Consider the following 15505-nt stretch of genomic DNA (forward strand, 5'->3'; position numbering starts at 1 on the left):
TGGTGGAAGTGGAGTTCATTTTGTGAATTAATTTTTAAAAATATTTTCTAGCTCAATAAACTGATGGTATTCAAGAATACTATAAATTTTATTTTATGTTAATTACTTTTAATCCTTACCTGGGAATATGTTATATTGATTTTTAGAGAGAGAGTCAAGGACAGAGAGGAAGAAACATCAATGTAAGAGAGAAACATCCATCAGTTGCTTCCTGTACTTGCCCAAACCAGGGATTGAACCAGCCACCTAGGTATGTGCCCTGACCAGGAATCAAACCCACAACTTTTCTGGTGTATGGGATGATGTTCCATTCAACTGAGCCACTCGGCCAGGGCCTGATTTTATTTCCTTTATAATCTTAAATTCATGCTCTGTAAGGAATTCATTTTTTCAGCAAATAGGTATCAAGTACCTACAATTTAAATGCTAAGAATAACAGCAGTAAAAAAAAAAAAATCCCTTTCACCATGGAGGTTTCATTCTAATGCACGAGAGGGGTAGAGGCAATAAAAGATAAGATGTACTATGAAGAAAATCAGAGCATGAAAACAGAAGAGGAAAAGATTAGGGTTGGCCCTAGCCGGTTTGGCTCAGTGGATAGAGCGTCGGCCCGCGAACTGAAAGGTCCCAGGTTCAATTCTGGTCAAGGGCACATGCCCGGGTTGTGGGCTCGATCCCTAGTGGGGGACTTGCAGGAGGCAGAAGATCCATGATTCTCTCTCATCATGGATATTTCTACCATTCTCTCTCCCTCTCCCTTCCTCTCTGAAATTAATAAAAACATATTTTAAAAAAAGAAAAAAAAAAAAGACTAGGGTTGGTAGAAAACTAATCAGATAGTTTTGGCTCTGTCTGATCGAATAAAAGGAAAAAGTCTTAAATATAATTTATAGTATTTCCCAAGTGGCTAGGTTGGGGATCTTTCTGACCATGTTGCACATGGTACCCAGAACACTTTGTGATATTTATTTGAGGTCAATAAATATATAATAAATAAAAAAAAGACTAGGGTTAGAAAGGATTTGCAATTTTAGAACAGGTTGCCAAAAGATTACATTTACAGAGAAACACAAAGGAAGTGAAAGAGGGATCTTCACAGCTACTAAGAAAAGAACAATACAAAAAATAAAGGAAACGGAAAGAGCAAAGGCTCTCTGGCAGGAGCTTGTCTGGTATATTCAAGGAATCCAGGTTTGCTGGAGTAATCAAGGGAAAGAGGTAGGGGGACAGACATTTTTTAGTCTAAGAGAGGGAAAGTTGTTGGAATGTTTTATGCAGAAAAGGTGTGTGGGCCTAATGCTTAATTCAACAAGTATTGGGTGATTACTCGTTGGCAACACAGCAAAGAAAAATGAAGACAAAAAATGCCTGCTCTCATAAAGCTTACATTTTAGGAACACAATAAAGAAAAACAGTAACTTTTAAAAAAATATGTTTTTACTGATTTTTAGAGGGAGAGAAAGGGAGAGGGATAGAGAGATAGAAATATCATCAATTAGCTGCTTCCTGCACACCCCCCACAGGAGATCGAGCCCGAAACCTGGACATATGCCCTAAATGGGAATTGAACAGGCGGCCTCTTGATTCCTAGGTCAATGCTCAATCGTGGAACTACACCGGCAAGGTGAAAACCAGTAACTTTTAAAAATATTTTTTGTTAGAAGGTAATAACTGCTATGAGAAAACCAGAAGGCAACAGAGAGTGTTAGAAGAGAAAATGCAAAACTGAGTTCAGTGACTGGGCTAGCAAAGGCAAGTAAGGAAGTTAACAAGAACATCAAGAATGCTAGTGTAGCCGAAAACGGTTTGGCTCAGTGGATAGAGCGTCGGTCTGCGGACTGGAAGGTCCCAGGTTCGATTCCGGTCAAGGGCATGTACATTGGTTGCGGGCACATCTCCCGGTGGGGGATGTGCAGGAGGCAGCTGGTTGATGTCTCTCTCTCATTGATGTTTCTGGCTCTCTATCCCTCTCCCTTCCTCTCTGTGAAAAATCAATAATAATAATAAAAAATATATATATATATATATAGAATGCTAGTGTAGCAGAACTTAAGCAAGTGACTGGAGAGAATAATACATTATGTAATCAAAGAGGGCTAGTTATATACTGGAGGGTCTTTAGGCCATGATAATGGCTTGTGCTTTTACTTTGTTCCTCCCTGACCGGACAACTAAGATGGCGATGCAGGTAAACACAGTACTCCCTGTTTCCCACAACCACATCAAAATTACAACTAAAATACAGAATAACCATTATTCAGAACCACCTGAAAACTGGCTGAATGGAAGTCCTACAACTAGAAAAGTAAAGAAGACAGCATATTAAGACTGGTAGGAGGGGTGGAGGCACAGAATTGGTTGGTCCAACACCCAGCCCCACACCAGACCCTTCAGTGCCAGGAAGAGAAGTCCCCATAACTTCTGGCTGTAAAAAGCAGAAAATATTGTGGATGAATGACACAGAGGCTGCTGGAGTCCCAGCAGTTCCTTTCAAAGGGCCAGCACATGGACTTACTCCCTCTAAGCTCCAGCAGTGGGACAGCAGCCTGGTGGGGGGATCTCTAGGGACATAAGGGGAGGAACTGGATTGTCTAGCATCAGGTCAAGAACTTGGGGGTGGCTTTCTCTTAGTTAGGGGTGCTCAAAGTGTTCATTGTTCCTATGCTGAGAACTCACCTGTGGAAGAGCTAACTGGGAGGTGCCATATCTGAGTCTCCTTCAAACTGGCTCACACTGTTCACTCCGCTCTGCTGATTCCCTGAGACCCCACCCCATCCAACTTGCAGCCCCACCTAAGCTGTTTGAAGTGGCTTTTCCATATGAATGGCCTGTTCTGGCTCAGGCTTCAGACTTTCCTAAAATCTCTGAAATAAGCAGCAGCTGGCATCAACATGCCTAATACCTATCAATAAGAGGGAGGTCCAAGGCCCGGCACAAACAACCTGCCTTGCTTCACAGCTTGGCCTTTCCTGGACACTTCCAAGCACAACACAAGTAGCAGCCACCTGCAGATCTCTTTGCAGCAAGGCCAGGTGGTCCCAGGCAGTGGCCAAATCTACACCTCCTGGGAGGCCCCAGAGCCAGTGCACCCAGTATGCAGCTTCAGACTATACCAGATTATAATGCTACACAAGCAACACACTCAAGAGGCAGACTCAGCCTTAGCTGGTTTAGCTCAGTGGATGGGGTATTGGCCTGTGGACTGAAAGGTCCCAGGTTCAATTCCAGTCAAGGGCACATGCCTATGTTGCAGGCTCGATCCCCAGTAGAGGGCATGCAGAAGGCAGCCAATCTATGATTCTCTATCATCACTGATGTTTCTATCTTTCTCTCCCTCTCCCTTCCTCTCTGAAATCAATAAAATATAGCCCTAACTGGTTTGGCTCAGTGGATAGAGCGTCGGCCTGCAGGCTGCAAGGTCCCAGGTTCGATTCCAGTCAAGGGCATGTACCTTGGTTGCAGGCACATCCCCAGTGGGAGGTGTGCAAGAAGCAGCTGATCGATGTGTCTCTCCCATCGATGTTTCTAACTCTGTAAACCTCTCCCTTTCTCTCTAGAAAAAAAAAAAAAGAAAAAAATAAAAAATAAAATAAAAAATATATACATTTAAAAAAAAAAAAGCCCTGCCTGGTTTGGCTCAGTAGATAGAGCATCAGCCTATGAACTGAAGGGTCCCAGGTTCGATTCTGGTCAAGGGCACATGCCCGATTGATCCCCAGCGTGGGGCGTGCAGGAGGCAGCCAATCAATGATTCTCGCTCATTGATGTTTCCATCTCTCTCTCCCTCTCCCTTCCTCTCTGAAATCAATAAAAATTTATAAATAAATAAATAAAAATTTAAAAAGAGGCATACTCAGTGAGCACCAAAGTCCCACTGAAGCAAGTCCTGTCTCCTACACAGCAGCTCTTCCACTGTAGTCACAGCTGGTCCTCACAGCCAATTGGCCTGGAAGTCAATTCCTCCAAGTGACACCAACAGCAATAAAGGCTCAACTACAACAAGACCATGCGTACAGCCCACACAGGGTGCACCTAGAGCTCCAGCTCAGATGACTAGGGAGGCTGAGCTACTGTGCTCTACAGGGCACCTACTATACAAGGCCACTCTACCAACTCCAGGAGACATAGCAGCTCTACCTAGTACACAGAAGCAAACACAGGGAAGCAGCCAAAATGCAGAAACAAAGAAACAGGTCACAAATGAAAGAAATGTAATCAAGCAAACAACTTGATAGAGAGTTCAAAACCACAGTTATAAGATTACTCAAGGATCTTCATGAGACTTTCAAGGATCTTAGTGAGAATGTCAAAGACATGAAAAAAGACCAGTCAGAAATTAAGCATACACTAACCAAAATAAAGAATAATTTATAGTGATTCAACAGTAGAGTAGAGGATTCTGAGAATCAAAAGCAATGATTTGGAATATAAGGAAGCAAAATACATCCAGCCAGAAGAGCAAAAAGAAAAAAAGAATCCAAAAATATGAAGATAGTGTAAGGAGCCTCTGGGACAACTTAAAGTGTACCAACATTCACATTATGGGGGTGCCAGAAGGAGAAGAGAGCAAACAAGATATTGAAAACCTACTTGTGGTGAAGGCCTGGGCTGGGGGATGGAGGCAGGCTGGAGGGGGTCAATGGGAAAAACATGAGGGACATATGTAATACTCAACAGTAAAGAATTATTTTTTAAAAAAATTAAAATCAATGAAAAAATATCCTCAGGTGAGGATTAACAAATAAAAAGAATAAAGAAAAAGAAAAGAAAACCTACTTGAAGAAATGACAGAAAACTTCCCCTACCTGGTGAAAGAAATAGACTTATAAGTCCAGGAAGCCCAGAGAGCCCCAAACAAGAGGAACCATAAGAGGCCCACACCAAAACACATCATAATTAAAATGCCAAAGGTTAAAGACAAAGAGAGAATCTTAAAAGCAGCAAGAGAAAAGCAGTTAGTTACAAGGGAGCACCCATACGACAGTTACCTGATTTTTCAACAGAAACTTTGAAAGGAGTGGCAAGAAAAAGTCAAAGTGATAAAAAGCAAGGACTTACAACCAAGATTACTCTACCTAACAAAGCTATCATTTAGAATTGAATATCAGATAAAAAAAGCTTCACAGACAAGAAAATGCTAAAGGAATTATTCACCACCAAAGCAGTATTACATAAAACATTGAAGGCTATTCTTTAAGAAGAGGAAGAAGAAGAGGGGAAAAAATATTAAAAATATTAGCAATAAAATAGCAATAAATGCATATCCATCAATAATTCAATCTAAAAATCAAAATAAACAAACAAGGAATCTAATGAACAAAATAAACTGATGAATAAAATAGAACCAGAGGCATGGAAACATGGAATACACTAATCTCAGAGGGAAGGGGGAAGAGATTAACCAAAGAACTTATATGCATACTAGAGGCCCGATGCATGAATATTCGTGCAAGAATGGGCCTTCCTTCCCCTGGCTGCCAGCATCGCCTTCGCTCTGGCTGGAGCTGCTTTTCTGCCTTCCCACGCTGCCCAGAGGCCCGGAGTGGCTGGGGCATTGTGGAACGCCTGTGTCGTCGCCATGGCAATGACACAAGTGTCCCGCCCCGGCCGCTTGGCACCTGAGTATGCAAACTAACCCATCATCTTTGTTGGTTAATTTGCATACTCACTCCTGATTGGCTGGTGGGCGTTGCAAAGGTACGGTCAATTTGCATCTTACTCTTTTATTAGTGTAGATATGCATTACCTATGGACACAGACAATAGAGTGGTGAAGGCCTGGGGCGGGGCGGGAACTGGATGAATGGGGGTAATGGGGAGAGGGGAGATATCTGTGATACTCTCAACAATAAAGATTTTTTTAAAAATGTAAACTATGTACCCAGTGAATTTGACTCACTCAGTGATGTTAGACAGGAAACAACTTCTCTTTCATCATGTATCTAACCATGTCTCCCTATTAATGAAGTTTCATAAAAGCTCAAGGTTTGATATCTCATCATATAGGGCCTTTAATTCTGATGTCTCCCCAAAAGTCTTCATTCATTTCTATGTAGCTATATCTCAGAATTAAAATTAATCATCAATATGCATTTATGGAGCAGTCTGTATGTGAGCATCTCTGGAGTGATTTACAGTCATTAAAATAAAATAAAAGATATGAACAGTAAACCAGAAAAAGCAGCATGTGAATTAGCAAGTAAGTGTGACAATATTTAGGTTTAATTTTCTGGGACTAAAGCAGCTTTGCCTGCTATCAATTTGGTTCAATAATGATTTTTTCCATTAGCAAGTTCAACAACGAAATGAGAAATATTCACGTTCACCATACCTCATTATATATACCATTAAACCAAACCATAATACTGACTTAAAACAATTATCCTTAACATTCTACACTTTAAGAGAAAGTAAACTGCTCAATCAGCCAACTGCAGTGCTGATTAGAGAAGTTTCTAATACAAACTGAAAGCAAGAATTGAGGATGAACCTGATGAAACTAATTATGGCAGTTTTAACCTTCCTGGTATATATTTTTAGCAGAGGCTGTACAGTGCAATGGAAGGGATCTGCTTTCCCCTCCATTTATAGGAGCATATGCTTCCATAATGAACGTTATTTTGGAAAAAGAGTGGCATAGCACCTTGTTTTGTCTTCAAGGCTTAGGACAGATCATGGATGCCCCCTTGGCTGTCTGTTTTGTGTATGTGAAGGGAGAAAAAAAGGCTTTACTGAAATGTGAAGATCCAGAATTTACGTAATAGCTGCTGCCATGGAGAACCTGGGCTCTGTGTCAACTGTTCTCTAACTCTCTACTACAAAAAAACTTTAACTCAAGCAGCTTCCAAAGTAAATAACCAATATGAAGGTAAGGCAACAGAACTCCTTTCAAAGCAGGTTCTGGAGATACCTATATACCATCCGATTGCCCTTTTTTTTTTAAACAACTTTTGTCAACAAGAACATGAGAGTGGAAAGATAGCAGTGGAAAAATGTGGACTTGTCTTCTGGATCTTTTTATAATTTGGTATAAAAAAGACTACATTCATAGATGGCAAACCCACAAGGTATTATAGGTAAGATGAGAAAATGTGACCATCTCCCATATTTAGCAAACCTCAAATTCTCTGGGTAGACCTAAAGAGACTAAACATGAAAAATTCATTAAAAAAAAAAAAGGCATCAGGATAAACATAATACCAATAGAAGTTAACAACAAAAAATTTTCACTTGGGCTCATGTGGTACCTTCTAGTGAATGAGTCACTAAGATGTGTTAAATGCTTTCAAAAGTGTCTGACATCTAAAACTTAGTTTTTTAAAACTAAGAATCTAATGTGGGGTTGTTTTTAAATGGAGGTACTATAGATATCTTAGTTTACCACTGTGTTGGGACAAAATACTTACAGGGAAGTTTTTGTTTCATTTAAAAGTTTTTCTTTTCCAGAGCTGCAACCTTCGCCATGAATGGGTTTTCTAATGATATTTACTAAATTTGTCCTTTATCAGGAAATTAATGCAAAAGCCACAGGTAATAGCATTACTACCAATAACACTAATTTTTCTTTTTTTTTAAATGACTATAAATGATGACTTTGCAGGGACATCAGGCATGAGAGTGGATTAATCTAAAAAAATACTGCTATTCTAGAAGGCAGAAAGAGAAAAAATTGGAGAAAAAAGAAGAGAGATATAACATTAAGCTTCTATGTTTCATTAGTGCTCTCATTGACAGTGTCACAAAAAGCCTGACAAGCAAAGAGAATTGTCCCATTAGGGAGTGAGAAAGGTACTTAAAATAAGAAAGAAAGATTTAAAAATATAGACTTCTGCAGAATTTAAACCAATACTCACAGAAACAATAAGAGGTATTTTCTCAATATGTTTTTTAAAATAGGCATTTGTCAGTCAGGAAATGCAAAAACTAAGATCACCCTGACACTCAAGAAACATACATTAGTAAAAGAATAACAAATCTATAATAAAAAAAGCACAATATGCTAATTAGATCGGACGTCCTTCTGCATGACCTTCCGGACAAAGCCACAAAGCCGGGCTGCAAGGGAAGCCCAGGTCCCGGGCAGGCACCCGGAGGGAAGCCCGGGTCCCCGGTGCCAGAGGGAAGCCGGTGCCGGCAGCCAGGGGAAGGAAGGCCTACTCTTGCACTCTTTCGTGCAGCGGGCCTCTAGTAAATTAATAGTTGCAATGCAATGTGATATATGTTAAAACAGATAAATACATGCAATGAAAGCACAAAAGTTAGAGTAACTCTGGGAGTGTTCAGGGAACATTTCACATAAGTGGGTGATATCTAATGTGAGTCTTTCTACTCCCTGATCCTTCTTCCTTTCCCTATTATGTACTGAAGCATTTTCTTTCCATTTTTTAAAGGAATTCAGTAACTGTAACTTTATTGTTGTAATTTTTTTCATTTTTATCTTAGATAATTTCCTTCTTTAAGTTGAAACAAAGAAACACTCACCTAGTATGTTTAGGAGAATTTTCACTTGTTTGATAATTCCTAATAGTCATAAACAAGAAACAGATTTTTTTTTAAAAGTTACCAAGTTCCTCTGCCTTTGGCTGGCAATTTTCAGTATCTCCCTGTCATTTCTTCAAGTCTTCTGTATGCCTTTACCTATGCAATCAAGGACTAGACAGGGAGCTACAGGATAATCAATCACACTCAGCAAATTTGCTTTTACTAAGAAAGTCACTGAATTCTGCAATTGTTAGGATCATCTTTCTGCCTTCACATATATTCTCAGATGTTAGAATTATATGTAGCTTAGCTAAAAATAGGTAAAATATTCTAGTGAATAATATATCCACCATCTGTGCATTTGTGTCAAATATTTCCTAAACTCTGACTTCTTAATATAGCAGCTTTTAAAAATTACATGAACAGTTAATGATCATTGGGTATTAACATGATAGTAATTTTTTTTTCAGAGGGTCTTGTTTTTTCCCTCTGAAAACTGTTGAAAGAAAAATTATATTACAAGATAAAACATAATCTGTATTTCTATGTTTTTACTATAAATTTTGCTGTAAAAGCAGCACTGACAAAAACTGCACTACTTTTGTGAATCAGGGGCTGGGGGTAGGGTTGGTTGTGTTTGGTAATGCCTTGTTTTAAAATAAATAAAACCCCCAAGCTTTCTTAGACTACCAACATGCTTCACAAGAGTAAATCTTAGCCAGTGATACTTAATCTTTTTGGAGTCATGAATCCTTTGGAGAAGCTGGTGGGAGCTATACAAAAATACATCCAAACAAAAACACAAAATTCTGCACACACTATCATATTCCAAGGGCAACCACACACACCCAAACCCCTTCAGAGTCCCAGGTTGTGAAGTCCTACCTTAGGCTATAAAAAGGAAAAGAGAGCATTCACAAGAGCCAGATACTAGATATAAATTTAATTATTTATATAACCATTTAAGATAGACATTAAGAGTCCCACATTATAAATACAACTGGCACAATAAACCAAATTGCTGTGTACAGTTAAGCCAGTAGTTGAATTTTGTTCTGATTCTATCACCCAAGCTCTTTCCATTATTTCTGAAGAACTAATTCAGATGGTAGTAATACATTCAAATCCTATGCTAAAGTAATTATTAGACAAATAAATACCTACCCATCACCAGCAGTTTTGCAAGTATACAAATACCTTCCTTCAGAAACCACAGACTCAGTGATTGAGTGTCAACCTATGAACCAGGAGATCAGGCCCAGGTTGTGAGCTAGATCCCATGTGGGGTGTGCAGGAGACAGCCGATCAATCACTGATGCTTTTATCTATCTCTTATCTCTCCCTCTTCATTCCTCTCTGAAATGAAAATATATATTTTTTAAAATATCTGTACTAGACAGAGTAAAAAGAGTTAAGAAAAATTAATTATATTAGGATAGCTGGTGAGAAAGAGGGGACAACTTTTTTTTTAAAGATTTTTTTCATTGATTCTTAGGCAGAGAGGAAGGGAGAAACATTGATATGAGAGGGAAACATCAATCAACCGCCTCTTGCATGCCTTCTACCAGGAATAGAGCCCATAACCTGGGCATGTGCCTTGACCGGAAATCAAACCAGTAACCTTTCAGTGCATAGGACAAGACAATACCCAACCAACTGAACCACACCAGCCAGTGCAAGGGGACAATTTTTAATATACTAACTTGTCTTATGAGGAACAACAAGGGTTAATCCTATCTAATAAAGAGGGAATATGTTAATTGACTGTCCCGCCCTCAAAGATGGTGGTGCCCACAGCCACAAGATGGCAGTGCCCAGTCCCCTCAGCCCCGCTGGGGCGGCAGGCACGTGGCCGCTCTGCGCGCCTGCCTCCTGAGTCCCCCAGTCCCCTCAGCCTCCCAGCCCCCCAGGGCCGGCTCGAGGCGCAGGCAAGCCTCGGATGGCAGCTGCCCAGCCGCCCAGGGCCGCCAGAGGCTCAGGTAACCAGGGCTGGCCAAGGCTTGCACTGCCGGCAATGGCAGCAGCAGAGGTGTGATGGGACGTCGTCTTCCCCTGATCGCCGGGTCGCCTCTCACCCCTGAGGGCTCCCGGACTGTGAGAGGGGGCAGGCCGGGCTGAGGGACCCCCCTCCAGTGCATGAAATTTTTACACACTGGGCCTCTAGTACTTGTATAAAACAATTCATTTAACAAAAGCTCTCAACAAATACGGTATTAGTGAACTGGATTCTTACAATCATCCTAAAAGATAGGTAGTATTATAATCATTTAAGATCTTTGAGGCACAGTTTCTTCTCTGTTGATTTGTCTATACTCACACTGTTGGTAAACAGGAACCTAAGATTAAAATCTAGGCTTCCTAAACAAGTCCAGTATTCTTTCCACTATGCCACTAGAAGCAGGAATCTGGGTATACTCCATTTAAAATATTTGCCATGATTTTACAAATACAAATACATACATGGTAATGCTATCACTCACATTTTCTGACAAGTGACAAAGCCTATTTCATTTTAGTCTTACAAAACAGACTATTTTGAAATAATTTACAAAGATTAAAGTGAAACTTCATAGAAAGTATATGCAGCTTAGATAAAAATTAATCGAGAAATCCAAATATTGTCACCACATATTGTTGGGAATTCTACTTACTCGTTTTGAAGGACAGTGTTCATTCTTTTCATCTGTCATCTTCCCACTTTTAAGTGCTTTCCTTGGGTGCTTGATAGTTGTTTTTATGGCAGGTCGACATACATAGTTCTCCAAGTTCTTTGGAGGTTTTTTAGTTCTCTTAGCCTGAAGGCCAATTTTCAATTTTAAATTTCCCTCTGAAAAGTTTGTTTCTTTCACTGAAAACTGTTGCTGTGCATCAGTCAAATCATCATCTTTCCCTGATTCAATGTTTCTTTCCCGATTCCATTTGCGAAGGCCCTCTTCCTCCTTTGCGTTGTTTTCTAGCTCTACTTCTCTATTGCTGACCAGTGTTCCAGTATTGATGGCAGAGGGACTCTTCCTTGAAAATCCTTCGGAATCAGAACCCAATCCTAACATAGCAGTATTTCTAAGGTCCATCACCAAGTGTATGTTATTGCCAAGGAATCCTATGAATATTTTACAGAATTGTATTCCATAAAAAACAGGAATCTCCAAAACTTGCAACCAGCATCTCTTTCTCTGCAGGACAGACCATAACAAAAATTTATCAGAGTAGAAGTAACGTGAGAAATGAATATTGGGGGGACGAGGGGAACAAGTTAGTCAGAAGAACACAGAATCACAGCTGAAACAAATAAAAATGTAGTTCAAAATGAATTTAAATTCATTTAGTTATGATTAGATTTAAAATTTCAGAATAAGTTTATTATTCTATAGATATCATAAACAAGCTGAGTGGCATAGTGCAAATCAATGTTTAAGAACCACTGTTATAACTCAACCAAAAAGCTTCTATAAAAACAAGCCTAAGTTAAAAATAATTTCATGTATTTTATCACTCCTCAGTTTCAAGGAATATATTTCTACATTTTAGTTGAATAAAATCAATTTCACTAAGGGTAAAAGAATCATTTTTGGCTGGTTCCAGTGCTCCAACCTTTTTTTATAAGCAGTTATCAGGCTTTTTACATTAGAACTCTTAGGCTAAAATTATCTCTGTTGTACAATTCAACTCTGGATTCATTCAAAAATATTTCTGAGCATCTATCATGTACAATACCCTGGAAGTACAGTATTCAACAAAACAGATCCAGTTCCTAAACTTACAAGCCTTATACTTTAATAAGAAAGACAAAAGTTAAACAACTGATCACACAAATAATTTATAACAATTGTTATAAAAACTTTGAAAACCAGAAATTTATTTTTACAGGTTTTCCTAATAGCAAATAGTAGTCAGTTGGCATGCTTTAATTCCCCAAATTCATAAAGTATTTTTAAACCAGCATGCCAATTTATTTTACAGTAGGTGAGTGGTACACCCTAGTTGAAAATTTGAATAATCTACACAGGGCAAGCCCCTTCTCAAAAGTACAGATCCTCAAGAAACTAATTACCATATTATAATCAGGAGACTGACTAGTAAATATAAAACCGAAACAATCCACTTCACTACTCTTAAGGATTGATAGGCTAGTCTTCATTTCAAGCATATATCCAAAACAAGATCCAGCACTACTATCTGGAAAAAGAAAGATATCCTATCCCTCAGAAAATTCCATTTACAGAGTAGAATATTTTATAGTTTAAACTATGTGCCTTAAGACATTTTTTCCCCAACAAGATTATAAGATTCTTAAGGCCAAAGACCATATGATAGAATTGTTTTGTAACTCCTGTAAGGAATTTAGGTAAAGTGTGTAGCCCAAATGACTGGCACATAAAAGGTATCAACAACTTATTCTTATTACAGTACTATCAATACAGTAGTAGCAGCAGCTTTTTAAGTAGTTACTCAACAAATATTGGCCAACTGACTAAAACTTTTACTTTGTTCCCACTCTATTCATTTACACAAACAGCTGAAAGAGTAATCTTCCAATCAATTCATTCTGACAATTCTTTGCTGTCTTCAACGGCACTCAAGGCTTTACATAATTTGGCTCTAACTATTCAAACTTGTTTATCCTTACTTCCCAACACACAATCTCTATGTTTTAGTCAATTCAGTTTGCTTTACTGTCCCTAACAAATCATGTTCATTTCTGTTTCTGTGCCATGTGTTTTCTTTCCCTTTAAATGTACAAAGTCCTATCTTCTTCATGATGGGTGCACAATCCTGAAATGCAAAAGTCTAAAAATTGAAAGTATTTGCATAATTCACTAATAACAAAACCTGCTATGACCTGATCTACATCCATTTTTGTATTAATTACCACAATTTCTGTGATTAGTCATATATTTCATAGTGAAATATTAAGGTGTTGATTAAGGAATGATACTCTAAACACCACAGTGGAAATGAAATAACCTAACCTGTATTATATTATCTTTCTAAAAGCATCAAAAAAACTTTTGGATAATGAATTACTGACCTATGTTCTCAGACCTATATGGAAGCCTTGCACTGACCTGATTCTTCCCTTAATACCTATTATCCATATTGGATCACAATCTGGGTAATTTTTTTATTCTTGTTCCACATTTATCAGCTGCTTTCCCAAATAGACTATAATTAAAATGTAAGCCCGGCTGGGCCAGCATAGCTCAGTGGTTGAGCATCGACCTATTAATCAGGAGGTCACAGTTTGATTCCCGGTCAGGGCACATGCCCTGGTTGCGGGCTCGATCCCCCAGTGTGGGACATGCAGGAGGCAATCGATCAATGATTCTCTCTCATCACGGATGTTTCTATCTCTCTCTCCCTCTCCCTTCCTCTCTGAATCAATATAAAAATATTTTTTTTAAATGTAAGCTTGATGTGGGTAGGAAACTCTTCTGTCTTGTTCACTACATCCCCAGCACCTGGAACAATAAATATCATATATGTTAATACCCAATAAGTAGTAGAAGGAAGGAAGGAAGGAATTTTAAGGCTCCTATAGCTTCTAATATGTTTGGTATGGAGCAAATGTTTCTCCTTTTTGTTTGTTTTTACCATGATTTCATCTTGTGAGAAATCTATGTTTTTAACTGTATTTTAACTATATTTCATACAAATGGTTTTCTGTAAACTTACTAAAATATCTTATACTGCACTAGTAATAGCTTTCAAATCATATTTTAATACCTCTTCTAGTTCTGTACCACCAAAATGAGTCTAAGAAAAACAATGTTCACTAATCTCACTTTATATTCCTGACCACTAATCTCAAGTGGCCCTTAGAGTTGTAACACATTCCCATAATCTATTCACTCCACCACCACTCTCCTAGAAGCTATCTCATATCATCTCCTCTCACTGATTTTGCTTCCAATCTGATGATAGCAATAGAAACAATCAAAAGAAAACGGCCACAAGCTCCCACTGTATTGTACACACCTGCCTGTACCTGTTTTCATTCCTATCATTATATATAAACTAGTGACCCGGTGCACAAAATTCATGCACATTAAAAGGGGATTAGAGGAAATAATTTCATATTGCTATTTGCCCTTTCTCTATAATAGAAGTGTCAGAGATGAAAGAAAATTAGTAAAATGTATATGAAAACCTTCCTCCTGTCAGAGTCTGGGGCACACCACGGGACCCAGAGTCAAGTCCCCGCCCACCCACATGCACCTCAAAATCGTGTGAGACCCAGACCCAGCTGCCCCCCCCCCCCATTGGGCTAGATCCAGACCCAGCCAGCCCCACCCTTGTCAAGCCCTGCCAGGCAGGGGGCGTAGCCTCAGGTCCTCTGACCCTGGCGCGAGGGTGTGGCCTGAGGTCCTCCATCAAGCCCCGCCAGGTGGGGGACACGGCCTGAGACCCCCTGTCAAGCCTTGCTGGGTGGAGGGCAAGGCCTGAGGTCCCCCGTCAAGCCCCGCCAGGCAGGGGGTGGGGGTGCAGCCTCAGATCCCCCGGCCCAGCACCAGGAGGGGGGCGCAGCCTCAGGTCCCCCGTCAAGCCCCGCTGGGTGGGGGGCACGGCCTGAGGTCCCCTGTCAAGCCCAGCCAGGCAGGGGTACACAGCCTCAGGTCCCCTGGCCGGGTGCTGGGTTAGGGGGTAAGGCCTGAGGTCCCCTGTCAAGCCCCACCTGGTGGGGGGCACGGCCTGAGGTCTCCCGGCCTGGCACCGGGGCCGGGGGAGCAGCCTGAGGTCCCCTAGCCCAGCACCAGGATGGGAAGCGCACCTTGAGGTCCCCCGTCAAGCCCCACTGGGTGGGGGGCACAGCCTGAGGTCCCCTGTGGGCTATTTCCAAATCTTAGCTATTGTAAAGAATGCTACTATGAACATAGGTGTATTCTGGGATTCTTAGTATATATTCCTAGAAGTGGGATCACTGGGTCAAATGGCAGTTCCATTTCTAATCTTTTTTAGGAAACTCCATACTGCTTTCCATAGTGGTTGCAATAGTCTGCATTCCCACCAGCAGCGCACTAGTGTTC

At 40.1% G+C, this 15505-nt stretch overlaps 1 protein-coding gene across 1 annotated transcript in view; it reads right to left on the reverse strand.

Moving 5' to 3' along the window:
- The window catches only part of ASH1L (ASH1 like histone lysine methyltransferase), a 118514-nt gene that overhangs the window by 93865 nt on the left and 9144 nt on the right, over window positions 1-15505 (reverse strand). The window contains exon 2 of the mRNA XM_008155687.3: window positions 11132-11653. Within this exon, the coding sequence (XP_008153909.2) occupies window positions 11132-11551 (420 nt within the window). The 5' untranslated portion in view covers window positions 11552-11653. The remainder of the gene's footprint in view (window positions 1-11131; window positions 11654-15505) is intronic.

This window comes from Eptesicus fuscus, chromosome 22 (assembly GCF_027574615.1).
Source record: "Eptesicus fuscus isolate TK198812 chromosome 22, DD_ASM_mEF_20220401, whole genome shotgun sequence".
NCBI classification, from domain to species: Eukaryota; Metazoa; Chordata; class Mammalia; order Chiroptera; family Vespertilionidae; genus Eptesicus; species Eptesicus fuscus.